The sequence below is a fragment of the Microcebus murinus genome, chromosome 25 (genome assembly GCF_040939455.1).
Source record: "Microcebus murinus isolate Inina chromosome 25, M.murinus_Inina_mat1.0, whole genome shotgun sequence".
NCBI lineage: Eukaryota > Metazoa > Chordata > Mammalia > Primates > Cheirogaleidae > Microcebus > Microcebus murinus.
Window position 1 is genome coordinate 19,191,575 of NC_134128.1, and position 22,212 is coordinate 19,213,786.

General features: G+C 48.8%; 1 protein-coding gene across 16 annotated transcripts in view; it reads right to left on the reverse strand.

The window, feature by feature from the left end:
- The window catches only part of CELF2 (CUGBP Elav-like family member 2), a 724,899-nt gene that overhangs the window by 36,995 nt on the left and 665,692 nt on the right, over window positions 1–22,212 (reverse strand). For all 16 annotated transcript variants that reach the window (XM_075997468.1, XM_075997471.1, XM_012740321.3 and 13 more), the window contains 3 exons: window positions 21,327–21,485; window positions 17,993–18,056; window positions 5,793–5,927 (listed from right to left, as the gene is read on the reverse strand). In XM_075997468.1, the coding sequence (XP_075853583.1) occupies window positions 5,793–5,927; window positions 17,993–18,056; window positions 21,327–21,485 (358 nt within the window). The remainder of the gene's footprint in view (window positions 1–5,792; window positions 5,928–17,992; window positions 18,057–21,326; window positions 21,486–22,212) is intronic.

The following is a 22,212-nucleotide window of genomic DNA, read 5'->3' on the forward strand; positions in this document are numbered from 1 at the left end:
GCGGCAGCCCCAGGACAGGGTGTGTCCACCCAGGGACAACGACGGGATCCCACGAGCAGAGCCCAGGACACAGGTGGAATCTACGTGCACAACTCCCAGTGCAGGCTCTGCGGTGAACCATAAATATCTCTGTCCCCTCGGCTATGCAGCTTTATTAAACTTTAAATTGGCTCGGGACTATTAAGAGACTGCAGCCGGCTCCTGGTCAGGGCATCTCATAACCACACGGACCACCCGGCCGCTGCGCACGGAGTGACTCTGCGGCGACCGCCAGCGCACGAGGGGCCTCGAGTCCCTCCGGCTGGGAGGGGTCCGCGTGCTCTTCCACCCCTCGAGGCCGGACGAGCGATGCCAATAAGGAACAGTTAGCAGAAAGATGCACCACTCCTAACCACTGTTCCCCCCAAAACGTGAGTTTTTAAATACCTAAGCCCTTTCAACAACTTGGTTTTCATGTGCTGACTCTGTTGAGAAGCCACAGAGCTGGAGTGCTGAGTGCACTTTTCTCTGTGACTAAACCTTCTCTTTTCCTGGTTTTGCCACTTGCCAAATCTACCCTGAGGGGAGATGCTCCCCGAGCTCTCTGCTGCACTGAATGTATTCAAGGAAGACAGTAAAGAAAAGAGGAAATTCCTCTCCTCCCCACCTTGGTCTAATTCACAAAATTTAAGGTACATAAAAATATTGGTTATGAAAAGTTTTTTTAAAGGGCATAGCAGTTACAGCTTATACTTAAAGGCTATTTAAATTATTTTACGTGGTGGGAATTTAGTAAGATAATGCTTTTTGAAAAGCTACTGCTAAGGACAAAGTACACGAGGGCAGGAATCTTTTTGGCTTCACCCACTGATGCACCTCAAGGGCCAACAACAGTCCCAGGTACACAGGTGCCCGATGAGTAACTGCTGAGTGAATGAAACAACCTATCAGGACATTACAGTCACTATAGATTTGTTTTACTTATGGGACATTCTATGTCCTGTTTGACTCCATTAACACTAATGAAAATAGAGTGATTCCCATAATATCAAGAGAAAGAGACCGAGTGGAAATTTTGGGGTAAGGGGCACAGAATGCCGAACTTGCAGGAAATGAGCAAAGAACGGGATGCCAATTATCTTTTTGTAGCAATAAGGGTGTAAAGATGTTTGGCTGATTCAACCCCACAAATAAATAGCTCGTTTTACCAACTGGCTCCACCCAGCCTGGCTAAAGGACTTGCAAGAGTTACAAGCTAATGAAGGGAAGAGTGGGAGGCTCTGAGGCAAACGTCTGTTCCCTGCTAATGTGCAAGTACAGAAAATGGGCAAGAGAAACAGGAGGGTAGGAGAACCTTCGAGGGAGGTCCCCGAATGAGTGCGATGTCCACTGTAAGCACAGTGCAAGTGAAATACTCCGAACAGCTGAATGGGATCTTGCCGTGTCACTGGTGCAGGCACACGTAATGAAGGGCTACTTTCTGAGGATGATCCATTGCTGTGTCATCTTTCAAATGCCCACAGAGTAGGCGGTTCTTCCTAAAGAAAAATGCCTTTATTTGATACGAGCCTCTTACTTATTCTATGTCATGACATCAGAATGTTCTGTAAGCCACTCTTTGTAGGATACTTGTAATTAAAAAGCTGCTTTGGATGACTTTGTTCTAATGTAAGTTAGCGCTGATTCACTCTTCAGGAACCTGCTGGACCTGAACATTCAAGTGTGGCTATGTCTGGATTCCTCGTAGGTGGGTGCACAGACCCTGTTCAGGTCACTGTGACGGACACTATGCGCCTGCCCTGCACGAGAGAGAAGGCACTGAGCTGTGCGCCGAGTCAGCCCGTGGCACACGTCTCTGCACACGAGTTCTCACCTGCTGTAAATGCAGGCACGTGTCCGGCGGTGACAAAGCCTCCTGCCAACTGCAAGGCTACGGGGAAACTCTGGCTTCCCAGGGCTCATCCAGCAGCTCTGAAGAGCCCCGTGTACACCACCAACAGCTGCCACTCATCGGGCCTTACTACGTGAGGACAGAAGAAGGGTCTGGATCATGGTAAACCACCTTCAGCCTCGGGTTAGTCACCTCCGGTTGTCCAGAGGGAAGCGTCACCACTTCCTTGGGACCCTGTCCATCACAGCCTTCAAGGAGGCAGGGGACACCTTGAAGATGGGCAGAAACACTGCCTGGAATTTAAAGTGGAAATGCTTTGTAAAGCCAATGGTGGGAGTGGAAAAATGCCTCCCCGCATTTTAAAATGCCTTATACTATGGAAAGAAATTATCTATTATCATGAAGTGTGCACTTGACTGAGTCTATACTTCGAGAAGCATTTGGAGAATTTTAAAACAGCCTTGTCTTTAAAAAAAAAGAAAACAGAAGAAGGTCAGCTGAATACCGTGGCACATGAATGCAATATTATGTTCCAGACAGAAAATGCCAAAGACATGTTCACATGTGGTCACAGTAATGCTCTCTCCCAAGTTCTCAGAATTGCCAGAAAAAACCAAATCTGTAAGCTGGGTGGAAGACAAATGTTATCATCTTTAGTACCTAGCCACACCCCTTATAGACAATTTGCCTCTTTATATAAACACAGAGACACAGTCCTCAGATACAGGCTCAAAACTGGGTAGGAAGAAATGACCCAAGATTAATTAACTAAATAGGAGTTTGCGGTAAACAAACGAAAAATGATATCAAAATAAAAGACAAGAAACATGATTAAATTAGGCTTCAAAAGACCCATGAGAAACTCATAAAAGGCATAATATGCACTTACCTTCTTTTTATTCTTTCATGATTTAATTTCTAATTCTATTCACTACCATCTGATAATTGCATGAAACACTTATTCCAACCATGGGCAATTTAAACTATTTTAATTTTTATATCAAGGCCAAGAGACAAAGGAACCTATTTATTGCCTAAGGGGATTTTTTTTAACAAAAATTAAAGCTTAATCTTTCATGTTTTAAAGCCAAGACTGTTTAAAATCATTTATAATAATGCTGTAGGGAAACTTTTCCTGGGTATGCAAAATTGAAATAATAAATTTACAATTATTAAAAAAATTAATAGTTATGGGGATTGAATTGTCCCTTTCCTTTCTAGATGAATTTGTCTGAAGCTTAAGAGATGTATTTAAAAAACAGGGCAGACCTGAAGGCCTGTGAGGGAGTGGGGCCTGGGCTGGCTCATGGCACGGACAGTGAGCCCCGTTTATCATTATTTAAAAAGTAAATAATGGTGCTCACTTTGAGAATCACTTCCCACCTTTTTATTTCACAGGAAATTGCACTGATGAAGTGGAGAGTCATGAATTGTACTAACCACATTTTCTGTGACTTTGAAAAAGTCCCCGACGGAAATTAGACAAATCATTTACTTTCACTTAAACACCGGGTTTTCTTTTTAGGTACACTTAAGAAAAATATTTGAAATGGAGATTTCACAATCGTTTCTGCCACCACACTTCAGGATTCTAATGAAATACTTCTGGCCATTATGCAAAGCATTCCTCAACAGACGAGAGGGAAATCCCTGGCAGTGCCACCTGAGCTAGCGGCATCCAGCGAAGGGTGGAGAGCAGTGAAGGGGACACTTCGCTGGCAGTGGCTGCGACTGGAGCAGGCAAGGAGGACCCATCTCTCATCACGGTTTGGGGGGGGGCTGAAAATGGCCACATCCGTTGAAAACTCCTGGCAAACACCAGGGCCACCTTCCTAGGCTGCGTGAGAAGGTCCTTTACAACAAATGACTGCTCGTCACCACACAGGATGGAACGACAGGGACCTGTCCCCGCTTCCCTGCTCAGCACTTGTGGCTCTCCCAGCACGCCCGGCTCTCTCCTGCCTCTCAGACCTCACACACTCCTCCATCCTCTGCCGGATCGCCCCGCGTGCCTTCCCAGCTTCTGCTCAAATGTCACCATTTGAAAGAGGGGGTCGCCCCCTTCCATCCCCTTCACTCTCTCCACCTTACTCTGTTCTCCACAGACGTGCTGAGCACCTGTGTGCTTAGTGTCTGAGTCCCCCACGGGCTGAGTGACCCAGGGAGCAGGTAGCACGTGTGGCCTTCACTGACCTCTAGTACCCACACTGATCAGCGTACGGACTTACTATGCCGACACGCCTCCTTCTAGCCTAAAACACAGTCCGAGGTGCACACAACACGCTCTGCTATTTTAATGTAATCAGTCCTCACAGGAGAGGAAGACTTCTTAATACTTTTCAATATGACTTATTAAATAGATGGAATTTTTCTTTAAGAAAAATTACTATTATTTTTTTTATAAGGGGGAGAACTATGTCAAAATGTTTATTTCTCAAAGGGGTCATTATAGGATTTATTTAAATAACAAGCTTTTGTATTACATTAAAGCTGTAACTCAATTTCTTGAGAAAACTGACTTAAAGTTGATTTTTCAGGAGTACGTATTGCATAAAATGAAGCCCACATATAGCCAACGTATGGTATGTTTCTGAAGACGTTCAACATAACGAAGTCAATATACCAAACGTGCTGCCGCCGTGAGATTTCAACACGTTCGGGATCAATCCACCAGCTGCCTCTAAACCTCTCTCAGGTCTGTCCCTCCAAACTATCCCGAGTGGGAAATGTCCGCCAGGGTTGGGGAACCTGTGGCCCTTCTGATTTCAAGATTGTTCTTTTTGATGCACCAAAGGAGGCAAGGAAAGCTTCATCTCTCTCGGCCGCACCCCTCCTTAATAAAAGGGTTTGCTCTGTAAAATATGGATTCGGTGAAAAGGCTGCACTTAAGGGCCCAGAAGGCCATACGTGGCCCCAAGGCCGCGCCTGCGAGGGCCACTGCTCTTTCGTGCCACTGGCTCGAGGTGGCAAATGTCTTGTTGCTGCCTGGAGCCCGCAGCCTCGAGAGAGGGCTGTTCTGCAGGATCGTGCTCTAGCTCTCACTGTGTGTTTTCCTGAAAGAAAACACAAGCAGTATTTTCATTAAAGCTTTTTCAACACTTAGCTAATCTTCTGGGCACAGCTGAGACAGGGTCACGGGATTTTCAAAGTTAGAAGGAAGCTTGGAGACGGGTCCAGGCCGACTCCTTCATGTAATGACGGAGGAAATGAGATCACCGATCGAGGCCCAGAAAATTCAGAGAAGGAGGCAAGCCTGGAAATATCCTGCCTAAATTTTAAATTAAAAAAAAAAAAAATATATATATATATATAGCAACAAATCATGGTATCTAAGCAACCACATCATGTCCAGCTTATATGGAAAAAAAAAATGGCATCTGCTTTTGAATAAGGCAACAAAATTTTGTAATGAAAAAAGACTTTAAATAGCCTGTAATCTGACCGGAAAGAAAAGATGTCCCTTGCTAGATCGCGGATTTTAAAGTCAAATGTGAAAGACGGAACTGGTATGAAATACTAACATTGGAATTTTTAGGAATTTTGGGATTTAACAGAGAATTTGTAAATTGTTTAAAAAAGGAAAGGACAGGACAAAAGAGCTGAACTAAGACACCAAGGCCCTTCACAGTAGTGGAGGTTTAACCAGGGTGGAATGGACAATGTAGACCTTTCTTAAGACAAAATCAATGCGTGTGAGAAGTGCTGGCACGATGGATTTTCTCATGCAAACTTTTTTTCATTTTATCCGTGGAAAGCAAAACACATAAACTTTGATCCTTTAAAAAAAAGTAAATAAAATGACCCAATAAAATAAGGAAAACAGGCCAGTGGCCTTCCCTGGCTCCATTCTGGACGCACACAGCCTTGCCCTCCGCGCACGGCTCCGCCGCAGCCCCTGCCGGGGAAGAGCACCCCCACTCACCGGGACTCGTGAGGGCCCCCAGGGCGCTGCTCGTGGTGGAGAGAGGGTTTGCATTGGTGCTGGTGGCTGAGGTCTGGGCCGCGGCCGCAGCGGCAGCGAGCGTCGCCAGGTTCTGCAGCTGCAAAGCGTTCATGCCTGCGGAGGGAAGAGAAACGCACCGTTAGCGGCAGGCCCCACGTTCCGGTTCCCAACGAGAGAAGGCCCATGACGTCCCCAGGGCAGAGGACAAGAGCAGAAGACCCCCACACGCACGTCTGTGACGCTGCACACACAGGCGCTGCCCTGGTGACTTGTGCAGTCGCCCCGTCTGGGTCGGGGCGGGGCCCTCCAACCCCCCTCAGTGAAGACGCCTCCTTCAGTTCCCGTGATACGATCTTCTGTTCCCAGAGACTAAGGGGGGCACTGGAACCCTGTCTCATACGTCTCCCAGCAGAGTCCTCTCATTGTGGGCTGCCTGTGCCATCAGGACCCTCTCCCACCCGGCTCCCCTCCATGCCGCAGAGATAATCCGCGAAGACGAGATCTCTGTGCCGACCGGCTACACAGAGCCTCACAGACCGGCCACTGCCGTGACACAGCTGGCAAGAAGTGGTGCGACCTGGGCTTGGGCAGCTGGAGGAAAAGCTTCAGGGTCAACTGCCAATCCTCAACTTGAAGTATTACAGAGGAAAGTTTGGTTTACTGGTTTCAATCTCTTGCTCCCAAGTTGAACTGATGGGTTCCAGTCCTGGCTCTGCCACTTTTCCAGCTGACTCTGGGCAAATTACTTAGTCTATTTCCTGACTAGTGAGGGGCAGTATCAACTGTGTCTCATGTCATCAGGCTGTCATAAAGATTAAATAAGGTGACAAAAGCCAACTCCTCTGGCACAACGTAAGTACCCAGTAAATGTTAGCTATTATTGTTACAGTTACTGCCATTGAACTTCTCTCTCTGGATTCATTTTAAATGTGAACTCTCTAAAATGTGCATATGGTAAGTACTCAAATAATATTCAATTAATAAAAGAATGAATGAATAAAAAGGGTAGTGCCATAATAGTTTTATTTGTAAATTATTTTCATTTGCCTTTTAAAGATACTTCTATTTTCATGGGGGATTACTTTAAACTAGAATGGATTTCTGACTAGTGAAAATTATGAAAAAGAGCAGGGAGAAACAAAAATTTCAAGAACACGAGGGTGGGACCAGCTGAAAAATCTGGGGTGATCTGAGGGGTTGAGCTTGGGGCTGGAGTCTCTGCTTTATGCTTTATTCTGGAGGAGAATCTTTTCTCCTCCAGCTTCTATTTCTCCATCCAAAGGTTCTATGAATAGTCATAGTATTATGAACTACAATAAAATCTTAAGGCCAACCCCCAGCTGACTGAATGGACCCCCTCTTGGCCAAGGGGACCCCAGAAATGCCCTTAAAGCTGAGTTGCTGGCCCAGAGAAGGGACGTCAGACATGCCTCATAATGCCCCTCCCCCATGGTGGAGATATCATTTGTAACTCATCAATTGGGCTAAGTTTGTGCAAGACAAAGCACAAATCACACCTGCAGGTCATCAGTTTACTTAACAGATCAGTTGAGTCTGGGTATCTGTCCAGTGGCTTATCTCTGATCAATAGACTTCCTTAATTTACAACATTCCAGGCCTTTAGACAAAGCTTCATTTTTTAAACCATTTACAAATCAAAGATTCTTTAAACCCACCTATAACCTGTAAGCCCCCACTTTGAGATGTTTTGCGCCTTTTTGGGCCAAACCAACGCTTGTAAACCTTCCATGTACTGATTTATGCCTAATTCCTCTCTCCCTGAAATGTATAACACCAAACTGTAACCCAACCACAGTGACACCACTTGCTCAAGGCTTCTTGGGTATAGCTTTGGGCCACAGTCCTCAAATATGGCTCAGAATGAACCTCCTTAAATTATCTTACAGAGTTGGGTTTCTTTTCCATTGACAGTACTTCGCCATGATTCACTTCATAGTGAGAGAATGCACACCCAAGAAGCAGGAAATGATGGTTCTCTCCCTATAGAGAGGAATTTAATGTAGAAAACTACTGCAGTTAAATAATCAGCTTAATTCTATCTCCCCATGCCTCAAATCAAGATCCTTAATAAATATCTATTGAGCAAATTTAATCTGCTTTAAGGAGAGTTGGCCTGACAACTGCTTTCCTATGTGTCGGAGGTAATGGATGGAGGGATAAGAGAATGTTCTAGAAACATACCTGGCACAAGCCCCTGGCCATCGGCGTGGAGCCCCCTGCGTGAGTGCAGCTCACAGCCTGGCCGCTGAGCTCTGCAGGGCACGTCTCTGCTCAGATAAAAGCTTCTCATGTCTTAGCTGCAAAATGGGTTTCCATTTTGTCCAGAATGATACTCTTCTCCCAGGAGATACCCAGACCTGTCGGCTTAGGGTGAAAGCCAAACACCCGTTCTTCAAAACCCACTTATTTTGTGGGGTGCTTAGAAGTAGGACACAGGTATTTGTGGAATCCTGTGATTTGTGCGAGAAAAGGGCAGACGTCCTACAACCCTGCTTAATCAAGTAAACACAACTGGGAACAGAGCTCTCTCCCGTTCTCCCTGATAAAGGGTCGGGCAGGGTCATATCTATGAGAATGTGGGTGTTGAGAAGCACTGGTCTTACTTTTCAGTTTTCCTTTAGGAAAATGGGAACAGAGGAGACACGGGTGCTGCCTGGCTTAGCGCAGACCCGCGTGGACCCGGCAAGGGACTCCACGCACTTCGCACCTGAGCGTGGCGAGCACACCGGCTGCGAGGGACCACACAAGGAGCGAGGCTCATTTGTGCTGACCCATCTGCGCCCTCTTGAGACTAACGCTGCCTCTGACGCTTAATGACGTAAACCAGACGACCAGAGCACCCGGGTGACATACGCCTGAGCGTGCAAGAGGATTGAGCACCGACGTGAAATGGTCGCCGTTCGTCTGGCACCGATTAAGGACAGGCAGAGCTGTTACTCTCCGCTCAGGCCGAGAGCGCTCCTCCAGGACGTCTCCCCCGTCTGGGTGGGAGCCGCAGGAAGGAGGCCGCGTTGATGGCCGGCTTGGCCTGCTCGCTTGGGTCAGGGACGTCAAGGTGCCTGGCCAAGGCCTCGCAGGCACTGGCAACGGAACCCCCTCATCCAGGGCCAGAGCTTTCCGCGACACTGCACGCCTCCCTCCCTTGTACGCGCACACACACTCACCGTGTGTTATCTGCAAACTCCCTCATCTGTTTATCTATAACTCTTCTGTGGCTCTCAGCGTATCCTCCTTTGCATATATTTCTTGCCTTTGCAGCTAGACACTAAGCTCCTTGTGGACAAAGATTTTTGTCTTATTCATTTTCAAGTAAATGCGTGCATGCACACACACTGCTCAATGTATAGGTGATGAATAAACCTACATACGGTGAGTGAGTAGGTTAACCAACAGCATGACCTTTGCATCAACTGCATAAACAGTGTCGTCTACACAGCCAGCCAAGGTCTGAGTTTTCCCCGCCCTTTCTTAGTTCTGTGGTATTTCCAACAGCATCAAATATTGACCATTTTTCCTCAATCATTAACTCATCTACAATACAAATACCTCTTGGAAGCAGGTCTGCTCCTTACCATACCCGCCGACACACTCTGAAGGCCCTGGAGCCAGGCGACAGCACTCAGGTCCTCTCCTTCCCACTCCCCCTACCCACACCTCACCACCCATCAGGGCTTCTGACATCCTGTCCAGCCCTTCCCTGCTGCCACCTGCAAAGGCCAGACGGCCTGAGCGAGTTTCTGGGCACCACGCTGGGGCATGGCCAACATTGTTCAACAACCACACTGCAAGGAAAGGAGAAGATGTGGGCCAAGGAGACAGAGATGGAGAGAAGAAAAGAGAAGCCACTGTGCTCCCTGGCATCTAAGGGATTTGGGGACAAAGGAAAAGGGGAAGAGTTAGAACCAGTCAGGCAGGAGGATCTGTATTTGCTCTTCCATCCATCCATCTATCCATCCATCATCTACCAATCCATCATTTACCTATCAATCCATCCATCATCTACCTATCCATCAATCCATCCATCATCTACCCATCCATCAATCCAGCCATCATCTACCCATCCATCAATCCAGCCATCATATACCCATCCATCAATCCAGCCATCATATACCCATCCATCAATCCATTCATCCATCATCTACCCATCCATCAATCCATTCATCATGTACCCATCCATCAATCCATCATCTACCTATCCATCTATCTATCCATCATCTACCTATCCATCAATCCATCCATCATCTACGTATCCATCCATCCATCGCCTATCCATCCATCCACCCAATCATCATCCATCCATCCATCATCTACCCATCCATCAATGTATCCATCATCTACCTATCCATCCATCCACCCATCATCCATCCATCCATCCGCCCATCATCCGTCCGTCCGTCTGTCCGTCCGTCCATCCATCCATCCATCCATCCATCCATCCATCCAGCAGTTACTGAGTGGCCATGATGAGCCAGACACTGTCCAAGACACTGAGGATTAAGTAGAAAGACAGGCCCTGTGTCCAGGAAGGCTGCTGGACCCTGGAGCAGGAAACAGCCAGTGACCGAGGAGAACTCCTGCCAGTTCATCAGTGTCTGGCAACAGGCCCAGACTCTGAACCCAATTCTCACTCAAGTCTTTGATTTGATGGAGATGAAAGCACAGGGGAGTAGTGGCCAGCCGAGGACCTGAAGAGGTGTCATAGCAGAGGATCACCACCTGCCCCTTCTGTCCTGTCCCTTTCGTGGTCTTGAGTGCTGACCCATGAGGCTTACGTGGTCCCCCTACTCCCATCCTCAGAAATCAGTGCTGACGAGCTGGCATGGTGGCAGCGCCTTTAGTCCCAGCTACTCAGGAGGGTGGCTTGAGCCTAGGCACTGAAGGCTGCAGTGAGCTATGACTGTCCCTGTGAAAAGTCAATGCACTCCAACCTGGGAGACAGAGCGAGACCCCATCTCTAAAACAAAACAAAACAAAAAAAAAAAATAAAAAAGAACTAAGTGCTCACAAGCCAGAGGTGGGGCAGGGCCGCCGTCCCCGTCCCCAGCCCGGACCCCCACACCCTGCTCCTCGGTGCGGGGTCGACAGCAGCGTCTCCTCTCTCCTGTGCTCCTGGGGCCTGGAAGACACGGCGTCCTCTGCTGGTGACGTGACAACAGTGACGAGAGCAGCAACACCTCCTGGAGGCAGCCGGGGCTGGCCCTGCGCTCACACCATCTGGGCTTAAAGCTGGCTCTGCCACACTCATGCCAACCCGCGTCACCTCTGGCACACTGCTCACTCGCCTGCACCTCGGGGCTCCCACCGGTAGGGTGGGGTCCAAGCGGGACCCAGCTCTCCAGGGTTAGGAGACTAAATGCGTCAGTACTCCTGAAGCTCCCGGAACAGCTCACGGCGTCATCAGCAAGACTGGTAACTGCGACAGTGCTGCCTCCGACGGTGGCACGAATGGTGCAAGAATGTACGTGTACATGGCACAGACAGGGGTCAAAATAACACGATCTATTCTCCAAGGGCCACTCCCTGAAGGAACAGTCCCAGGGAAATTGGAGGACAGCTCTTCTCTCCCCCCTGTGGGCCTGTCCTTTCCTGCCAGCCTGGCCAGCAAACGATCACGCCTCCTGTCCTCTCGTCCCCATCTGGAGTTCTTCTGCCCTCCTCCTCCTCCCCAAGTCTTGGTGTCCATTCACTTCATTAAACTTTGTGCCGCAGGGACTAAGTTCAGGAGGGACAGGGAGGCAGGGAGAGGAGGAGAGGGGTGGCCGAGCATAGGGCTTCCAAAGGCAACCTGGCCGGGGCACCAGGAACATACGTGTTCTCCTTCCCACGTCCGCCTGGAGCAGCCCCGGCCACTGTCACCACCATGCGAGCAGGGGAAAGCCACTGGCAGGGGCACTTCAGTCCATGGGACCAAGCGTAAGCCCTGATCAACACACATACTGCTTTATGACACTGCTCTGTGCTCCAACCCCGGAGGGCGGGGGCGGAACTTGTGATCCTGTCTCCGTGGGTAGCTAGACCCAGGTTACCCAGTGACCGTCACAGCTGCGCATCACATTTTGCTCTCCAAATCGCCCCAGCAACTCTGAATTTCTTAATGCGATTCCTTTTGCATCACCACCAAAGTCCCAGATATCACAGACCGCTGGTTCCAGTTGCTTCTGTGAACAAAGGAACCTGCAGCCCAGCCTCCCCCTGAGTGCTGAGTGTGGCACAGGCTGCGTCCCCTCCATCAGCCACCTGAACTCCGGGCTGCTGAGCTGGCGGCCCAGGGTGTCTCGGAACTGCCTGAAACTTTATGAAAAAGTGCGTGTGATTTGTGTGCAGAACTTTTCTGGTAATAGATCCTAAAAAGCTGAAGAGTCTCCGAGCTGTCCAGATAATCTGAAAGAGACCCAAGCCCTAGTGGAAAACCTAGTGGACGAGAGGCCCGGGCGGGGCAGCGAATGGGACGCGAGGAAACTGCTCTTGTTCAGCGCAGACGCACGAACACACCAACAAGAGCCAGAGGTGGCCCCACGGGCCAAGCCCCTCCTGTCCTGGCTACACTCCCGGCCCAAGTGACACTGGGTGAGGACCGGAGGGTCACAGTGAAGGCGCCTTCTCCTCCTGCCCAGGGTCCTCCCAGCCAGCCCTGCGGAGGCCTGATGCCTCTTCTCTGTCCTTCCCTCCCCAGGGACGCCTTGCACCCACCCGGTCTTGGAGACGCCACTGACGTCTAGAGCCCCTGTCATACCACAGTCACGATCCCTGGGTGTGGGAAAAGCGCTTGGGAAATTTTTATGGGGCAAAACGTCACTGGACTTTTCATTGGCAATGGCAAATGTCCCTAGTGACTTACGTGTTGGCTCTTCCTGCCACAAACATGCCCTTCCTGGCTTCCTTCGTGGCTCTTCCTGCCACGGAGCCTTCACCTGGATGTCTCACTCGCACTTGCCATCCTCTCCTACCTGGGGGCAGAGCTGCCTCGGGGGAAGGCAGTGGCCATCTGCGGGAACCCAGCCAGGGCGGCCATGCCAGGACAGCCAGACGCCCAGAGCTTCCTCCTCTCCCTCCTCGAGGGCACAGGACCCTCAGGCACACCTGTCACCCCGACCCATGCCTGCTGCTGCACGGGGGGCAGAGGCCCCGTCCTCCCTGCCTCGGCCCCTCTCCCAGGTCGCACCGTCTCCCACACTCTCATCTCGCCAGCCGTAAAGCCACCCCCGGGAAGCTGGTTCTGGCTTGGCGCACAGTTCTTTGCCAAGAAAAATCGACATCATGTAACTCCACGAAGCACTCTGCTCACATGGGCACCCCTCAAACCAGGGGCAATGATCCGGTGACTACACAAGCGAAACATCTGAGTAAGTTTTAGGAAACCCAACCGTGTGCCCCTATCAAGATGGCAAAAAAAAAAAAAAAAAAAGGAATTCAGGGATCCCTACCTTTTCATTCATTACTTGGGGGGGCGGAATTCTTCTCAAAACGAAGAAATTATGTACAAAACAGATGTGCAATATGCCTACTTGAAATTTAAGATTTTAAAAAAATTATTTATAAGGAGAAGGGCATGAAAATTTAATTTAATGTTCACCTTAGGTAATTTTGTGTCTTATTGTTCATAGCAATTACCATAAATCTACATATCAATAAGCAAGAACAGATGTCAGTTGTTACAAGTGCTTGCCAATCAGGTCTGTTAAAAAGTGACAGATGGGTGGTTATAGAACATTCTCCTAAGGCCTATTAGCACATTCGCAGGAAGCCTTGTCTGCAGCACGGACTGCTGGAGACTCAGCTTGGGGAAGAACGCGGGGTCTTTGTGGATCTAAGATGAACACTCCACAACTCTGGGAGCGGCTCCAATTCCAGTGCTCGGATCTCCGACACAGCGTTTTTGCAAATGTCTTCCCACTTCTCCACTTGTGACAGACACTCTACGACAGTCTTCTCAGAGAACAGGTCTCAGATTGATAAAAGGAGAACTGTTTAGCTGTTTTAAGCAAATATATGCACGCTACAATTTTATTATGACTTTCAAAGATGAGCAGATATTCTGGAAGGGAATTACTACCAGCTTTGCTGAAAATCAGAACTAAAATGAAGCAGTTTCCTCCTGTTCATAGTCAACAGATACTTCTGTTCCACCATAGCATCATAATCTATAATTTGTTCAGTAACAATTCCTTACCCTAGAAAAAAATTCCCCCGACACAGAACCCCCTTGTAATAAATTTGAAACGTTTTCCAGAGTGAAGGGAGGCAGTTTTCCCGTTACCATCTCTGAACTGCTTCCTTTTTAACAGGTTGGGGCCTGTCACACTGTTGGCGCAGGCTGGTCACTTGGGATTGCATTTATGCAAACATACATCTCGGGGCAAGCTTGGAGGGACACACACTCAGGTCTGGGGTCAGGCCGAGCTGGACTTGAAATTTACATCTGCCACTCACTAGCTCAGTGGGTCTGGACGAGCATGAAACCTCTCCACACCTTCGCTGCCCAACTGCCAACTGGGGCAGTGACAGTTCCTATTTGTAAAGTCGTCGTGACATTTGGGAATTCCGTACCGTGATCCACACTATGCCACTTGCTGGCGGTGGGTCCCCTATCAGTTATTTTACCTTTTTATACTTGCATGTTTCTACCTGTACCGTACTAGGAGAATGCTGGTCCTATCTTGGCACACTGTGAGGACCAGCTACGTGATTACCACGAGGAGCTCGGTGACAAACAAAATTGTGACACACTTCCGTTGTTTTCCTATCATCGTGTTCTTTTGAGAGAGTTGTTTTAAAGAAACAACTTTCTTCCTTTCTCCTTTAAGAAAAATCCAGACTTTTAGCCCAAACTCAACAAGATTCTGAGATTTTTAGAGATTCACTGAATACCACCAGTTGAGTGAGAAAAGGACGAGTTTTTATTAGAAGTTTTATGAGGGAAAATAAAATCAGTCAACTTCTAGGAGGCACCAAAAGTATACATAAAAGCATTCTACTTATAAAGATGCGATCCTAATCCATTTTCTGTTTTCAAATTCCACATTTAGTCAAGATTCTCCTCTATAAAAATCGTAAAACACATTTGAAGTTATTTTTGGTTTGAAGGGAAAATGGTATGATTTTTTTGGGAAAAAACATACAGCTATGTCTCATCTTATTGATGCAACTACTTAGGAAGTTGTCATCTAAAATTTCTTTTTGTATTTCTTTTCTTGGTTTTATTTTATATTCTCCTCAAACAGAAAATGTTTCACTCATATAAATGTGGCATTTTAGACTCTAGCTATAAACTTCAGACTCCTGAAGGATAGACCATCATGTTTTGAGAGTTGTTTGCGGCAAAATATTATTGGCTTATGAAAAGATACTTCACTCTCTCGGGTGACAGTGTCGCAGGCTGGACTACTTGAATTTTGGACGTGAAGGCTGTAATATATGTCACTGTAATGCATAAAAATTATAACCGAACTGTTTATGAGCCTACTCCTACGCCATGACATCACTCACTCAGCAAGCATGAGCAGGGATGAATGACCTCTCCGGGTCCCTCCCCCACTGTGCCACCACTGCATGGCTCCTACTGCATTTGTTACGTTTTGTATCACACAAACTATCTCCAAATCCCAGCAACTCATCTGCAAAGATTCTGTCATTAGTTTATGTACTATTCTTCTGGTTTATACATAAAGGCTAAAACCAAATTTCTTAATTCAAAAACCAGGCACTTAACCTAAGGCCCATTGGGAATGTATCCAAAACATAAATTCATGCATGTCAATGCATGAGTGACCCTGCTCACTCATCCACTCAAGAGCAGTCGCGAGTGGCTCTTAGAGTGAGGTCTGAGGCCACGGGCCACCAGGCTGCGCCCTCCTGGAGGACCACAAAGTTGGGGTACCAGAGAAGCGAGGGTGGGAGAAAGTATGGAGCTTTGAGGGTACACAGAAGAGAGGGTCCTCTCACACCTGCAGGAGCTGGGACAGCTGCTTCCAGAGGTCATCTCTGCCACCAACCCACCAGGATCACTTCATACTACTGGTGCAGATGAACCACAAGGACAAAAGCTGAGCCCTACTATTGGGACGAAAGAACAGAAGAGGCCTGGGGGAAAGATACGCCAAACTATAATGCTTCGAATACTCAGGAAGGTGAGACCATAGGAATGTTGCTGAAATCGCCAAGCGTGCACAACCTGGACAACTGCCCCTCGGACACTCTAAGATAGTCGAGATGACGACAGATAATGGAATGGTCAGCATCTGATTCCGCAGCCCGTGCAGACTTAAGGTGCTGAACTGAAATATGGTGAAGGCTCAAGAAATGGGTATTCTGGGAAGCACAGAGCATTTACAGAACGCCTATAAATTAGCCAAGTGCGCCACAGCTCCTCATAAAGGGACTCCCAGACACCCTCAGTGTTCAGATGAGGCGCAGGGCACGTGAATGCTCACGCCCCGACCCACGGCTGGCGTGGCAGAGGCAGGGGCTTCCTAATGAAAGCCGACAGGGCGCTCTGCCCGCCTGGGGTGACACGCTCGCCAGTAGCCTGCAGACCCGGTGACCTTCTCTGCATCACTCAGCTGTGCCAGTGGGAGAGCCTGAGACTTCTTCCAAGGAAAGCCCCTAATTTCGGATCAGGGCAGGTCCACACTATTAGAAGAAAACCAGCCGGGGCTGAGGGTGTGACCAATCTTAGCATTTATTCTAACGCTTGCAATCGGGAGCTTTTTTCTTTTAAAACAGAAAACCCCCTGGATATTTTACTTATGCCTCTCCAGTTCTCATCATAGAATTAAAAATAAACATTCCATGTGATTTCTAGCTCCAAGGCCGGCTCCCCAAACTGTATTCGTAAAGATACCGCTGAATGAGTTAACTATTTGTCATTTCACGATATTTTCTTTGATAATCCAAAAAGCTGTGTTACAACAGAGTAAGCTGTCAGCGCAACAGATTTCAAGCCCAACGACAAATCCAGCGGTGTTTTTATTGCTGGTGGTGTGTACCTTCACACAATGAGCTGCCATTAGCCTTAGGCCACAGCGGAGGCGTGGGCTGGCTGTCACATGGCACACATGGGCAGAAATATCATGGAAAAATCCTTCCAGATTCATTCACAGTGAAATAAGGAAAAAACCAAGGTTACATATTTGAAAAGAAAAAAAAAAAAAAAGAAAAAGAAAAAAAGAAAGAAAAGAGGAAAAATGGAGTTTTCATAGTGACAGATAAAGAGATCCGGTTTTTATTCTATACATTCAGGTTTCATTTCATTGATTCAGGGTGTCCTTGGTTAAAAACAAACTGTGCTTGATTCCAATATGCCAAAAATCTGTTCTTCTCCTTGCCCCCCCCTCCCCCACTTTTTTGGAACCAAACAAGGAAAAAGCTTTCCGACTGTCGCTCCTGGCAGGTTAATGGGCACCTGTGTTCTGATTTATCGCAGGCGCCGCCTTGCCTGGCCCCGTGTTCGGTAAGGCAACCAGCATGGAGGGGGCACAGTAGGAGTGACCTTTCGCTTAATCACTGCACCTCCGTGACTACTGGCACAGCTCATTATGAAAAGGAATCCTTCCACCAGCCGGCTTTCAAATACAGTCACCCTTTGATTTCCTCAAGAACAAAGATTAGACTTTCACAGAAAGGCTTCTGATACGCAATTCTGCCAACTGGGGCACTAGAGTAAAAAAGGCACCCTGTTAATTGTCTGCCGTTATCAAGGGCTGCAAACTGCATCAAAGATAGGCCTGCAATCCCGGCTTTCATTATGGAGGTCAGAACATTTTTATTGACTGCCTATTATTAAAATTTTAGAGGGATGTCAATCATCGCGGCTGCCCTGGATATAGGAATCTTGCTGGAAATCCCCCAGTAATCAATCCGGTTTAAAAAAAAAACAATAAATGGCTGGAGAATATATACATACACACACACACACACACACACTATGCAGGAATTCTCAGTTTTCATTTGAGAGCTGTTAGGCATAGTCAAAAGAGGGTAGGAAATGCAAGAGGCAGGAGCGCCCCTTCAGGGCAGCTGATGCCAATTTTATCGGAAATTGGCACGGGAAAGCTAACAGGTCTGGTCAGTTACTCTTCCTCCTCCTCTTCCTTACCCTCCCAACTGACCCCAAACTCACACAATGGCTCAGTGGAAAGGAAAGCGGCTTCGTGACTTACCAGCCATTTGCTGAATGCCACTGAACGCGCCCAGGTTGCTGGAGGAGGTGGCCTGCTGCAGGAGCTGCCAACGAAAGCACAAGTGCAAGGTCAGAACGAGGTGCAGGTGAGGACAAAGTGACTTCCTGTTTGAACAGGGGTGCAAGTTCAGTTTACCGGACATTTACAGAGGTGGCCTGGGGCTGTAAATGCATATGAATGTGTGATCTCCATTAAAAAACACAGACACTGGGAAACACACACTCACACTGCTGCCTTAAAACAATTAATCAATTTACTGCTTTTAACAACCAGGTGTTAAATCTATTGAAACCAACACAGCGTGACTAATGGTCTCTCTTGGTAGTCTCCCAGTTACCAAAACTCATCCCTGTCAATCAAGGTCCACACCCCCATCTCCTCTACTCTCCTGCATGGTTTGGTTTCCTTTATCCTTCATGAGAAGCACATGAATTGACTGACTCTGGGACCAACGTGAAGATCACCATGACAGCCACAGACACACGTGCATCTATTCACGGCCACACATAACTGTATGACCAAGCGCATGGCCAGCCATTTCTAAGATGATCTTCCCTGGCAGAGAGAAACACTGCCAGTCAAAACTTGGAATTAACTGGTGCAATGTGCTTTGGAGCTGTTCGTTATAAATACATCAGTCTTTTAAAAAAGATATTCATATACCTGTGAAAAAGTCTGCATTTTTCCCTAGAGCATGCAAAACCACGTCTCTGCTGCCAGGCAGAGTCAGTGGGTGCCGCAAGATAAAGGCACGTGGCTCCTGTCCCCAAGAGCTCCTAGACTGGTCCCGTTCGGCTGCACTGGAGGTTTGCTTAGTGCTCTGCGGACTGTTGGGCTGGATGTACGGATATTCGCTTTAATGAGGCAGACAGAGTTCGTGGCGGGGGCGAGCCTATAGTTACCTCCTGTGTTCAAACGTGCATGGATACCAGAGGGCGCAGAATTACTAAAGGTATTACTGAAACACGGCTACAACACTATGGGCTTAGAAAGAACAAGATGAATTCACTCCTTAAAAGTAGCTTTTAGAACATATTTGGAGCTCTGCAGAACACAATGCAGAACACGGATCCTCTGGCAAAGGACAGGCCTCTTCAGTGTAATATGGAAAACTCTACAACTGGATGGGACTCAAAAACACGGCACCTGTCAACTGAAGCGAGAGTGCCCAGCAGTGTGGAGTATCCAGGGCTGATCATGCCCGAGACCCACGGGCGAAATGTCGTGGGTCCCGGCACGAACAAGCACTAGTGCTGAGACACAGCCTGCAGCGTCCACTCACGCTTGGCTCCTCGGAGTGTGTCGGCTGGGTATCCCGTGTGCACAGGCGTGTGCCGCACACACTGTCACACTCACACAGAGCAAGGGAGGCGGGAGGAGGCCGTGGGGGAAGCTGGGGGTGACCCTCTGGGATCGAAATACTGCAGTTAGGTTTGATGTGTTGGGCTTTCCAGTCTCTGGTGTTTACAAGCCCCAAAGCCCTTCCTCACATGAGTTTTAAAAAACTAAGGTGACATTAAATTAGCTTTGGAGACAGTCTGAGGAATGATTACCACCTACTGAGGTAAACGGAGGTAACCGGATGGCATTAAAGCGCCACTAAGGATCACCCCATGGATAACCGATCTCTGGTAAGCCGGGGTCAGGATCGGTAGCTCAGCACAACCGAGGGCTCTTCCCGAGTAAAGGATTTTCAAGTGAAACGTACAGAACACAGTGACTAACAAAGACTCGAAGCCACGACAGGAGAAAGCATAGCAAGAGCTTATAATAGCATGTTTCTATACGTGAGGCTGAGACGAATCCCCTACTGTGGTCACAGAAACACGTGCCAGAGATTCCCATGAGCCGTGGGGCGCAGGAGACGTCCCCGAAGACTGAGGGTGGACATCGTTCTGGGAAGCCCAACTCGATCAATGCTGTGTGAGCATTCCAACAGCACAAGTTTGTGAAAACAAATTATTGTTAAGCTAGAATCGCTTTTTAAATACAATTTTCAGATTGACAGAAAAAGACAGCACAGCATACACACCCGACCGAATCTCTCATGGCATGTTTGTGCATAAGGTGGAGAAACGGCCAGAAAGTAACATAACAGGAAGTGGAGTCAATGCTTTCATGAGCGACTCCGAGGAAGACGGGGGAAGCCAGCCTGTCACTCATCACCAAACCTGCACCGAGCACCCCGTCGGTCCGGACCCCAGCGGCCACTGTGGGGCAAGGGTGGGGGAGGGACGGAGCTGATCCCTTCATCCCCGCCTGCACCCAGTCCCGAGAGGCGGCAGGCGGCTGGCTGGCACGCGCAGAGCTGAACTCCGTGCCCCAGCAGCAGCTGAGTGCCCTGGGGAAAGGCGCTCAACCTCTTTCTGGGCCTCCCTTTCCTCATCTGGACCGCGAGCAGGAGAATCGTACCTTTCAAAGTACCAGGGAGGACGTTTCACAGAACACTACGGCCCCTGCTACAAGGCAAAGCTGACGGAGAACACGGTTCTGAGAGGGACAGTGAAAACGTAACGTGACAGAATCAGGACACCACACGTACACGCACGCTCCGTCTCAGAGGCTGGAATAGAGGCCCGAACTCACAATATGGAATCAGAAATGTGAAGGCCAGCATGCACGCTCCGAAGCAGACCAGCGAGGAGGAGGAGCAGGGTCTGCAGTAGCTTAAGTACAAACAACAACTCAGGGGTATTCTCTGCCTTCCAGCCCCATCTCGCAGGGGTGACTGCAATGCGGCCCTGCGGCCACCACCGGATGTTGTGACGGCCACGCTGGGGCTCACTGCTCTGTCCTGTTTAGACCTCACTGGGGGGCTCGTCTTACATGCTGGACCCTGTGCCTTAGTAACGACACCGGCAAAGGGAGGCATGTAGCACAAAGGAACAAGACAGTGAAAGTTCACAAACCATGAAACATGAAGGATGGGGGAAAGAACCGGGTCCGTCTGGCCTGAGATGGGATCTAGTTTTGTTGGTTTCAAACGGATGAAGTAAGGACCACTTGATGTTACCGACACAGCTCCACTGGGAAGACCCAAGATCAGGGAATGAAAGTTCCAGGGGATTCTGGCTGCGGTCCTGGTGGGCCGGGCACGAGCCGGCCAGGCAGCCAGCGAGCACGCTAGGCACCTGACTGTGACACCGGGCGGCAGTCTAGCCTGCGGGACTCCGCCCTGCCTCCATCAGGCAAGAATTAAAAGAACCCCATTCTTATGCTCATCAGTTCAAGGTGGAAAAGGATCCCCCATAAATGCTCAGTGAGGATTGCAGCCAGCGCGGGCCCAGCCCCGCTGCCTCTCCCGGCCACTTACCGCCAGGTACTGCGGGGTCAGTCCGCCCAGCCCCGTCAGGTTCCCCCAGGTGGCAGTGTTGAGCTGCTGCATCTGCTGCGCCAGCTGCTGCTGGAGGCGCCTTTGCTCTTTGTCCTTCTGAGTGTCCGCAAACTTCACCACGATAGGTGAAGAGCAGCCCTGTGGTCAGACACATCGGAAAGCGGAGAGGGGTTACAGCCTGCTTGGATGCCCTGGGGCGCTCAGTCTGCTCGGGGCTGCCTCCCTCAGCTACCTCGCACACACGGGATGGGCTGGGATGGCTTCCAAGCGGTTTGATATTCCTCCTCCTCCTCCTCTGAATAGTGCCCTCGACCAGAAACTTCCAGAGACTGCCACTGGTTTCTTTGGGGGTAATCGGGGTGGTCGGTGAGGCCATTTGCGTTCTTGCTCTGATTATTAAACTGCCTGTCCTCCCTCTCTTCATGTTCTCTTGCTGCGACCTCCCAGGACGGCCTCAGTGACAACGGACCACACCCACGTTCTTTAATTAAGCTGCGTGGTTTGCTCGTCTTAAAGACAGACTCGTCTCTGCGTAGCTGCCTATTTGCACAAGTGAGCAGAGTTGGACAAAGGGGGAAAAATTGTAATGGGAATGCAGGTGTCTCCCGTTCATTCACGTATTTTTTTTACTCTTTCCAATTTTCAGTTGTGTATTTTTGGGCTGTGGGACTGTGGGAATCATCTCGATCCAGCAACAAAAGGGAGAACAAGTTGGCTTCGTTCTAGTAACTTGGAGGAAGGAAGGAGACCGTCAGAGAACACAGGCATCGACCGAAGTCACCGTTCACATGTTTTCAGAAAGGTCTCTCTTCTTTCCTTCCAACCTCATGTCTACTCTACCTGCGATTCCTGGAGCTACTGCAAA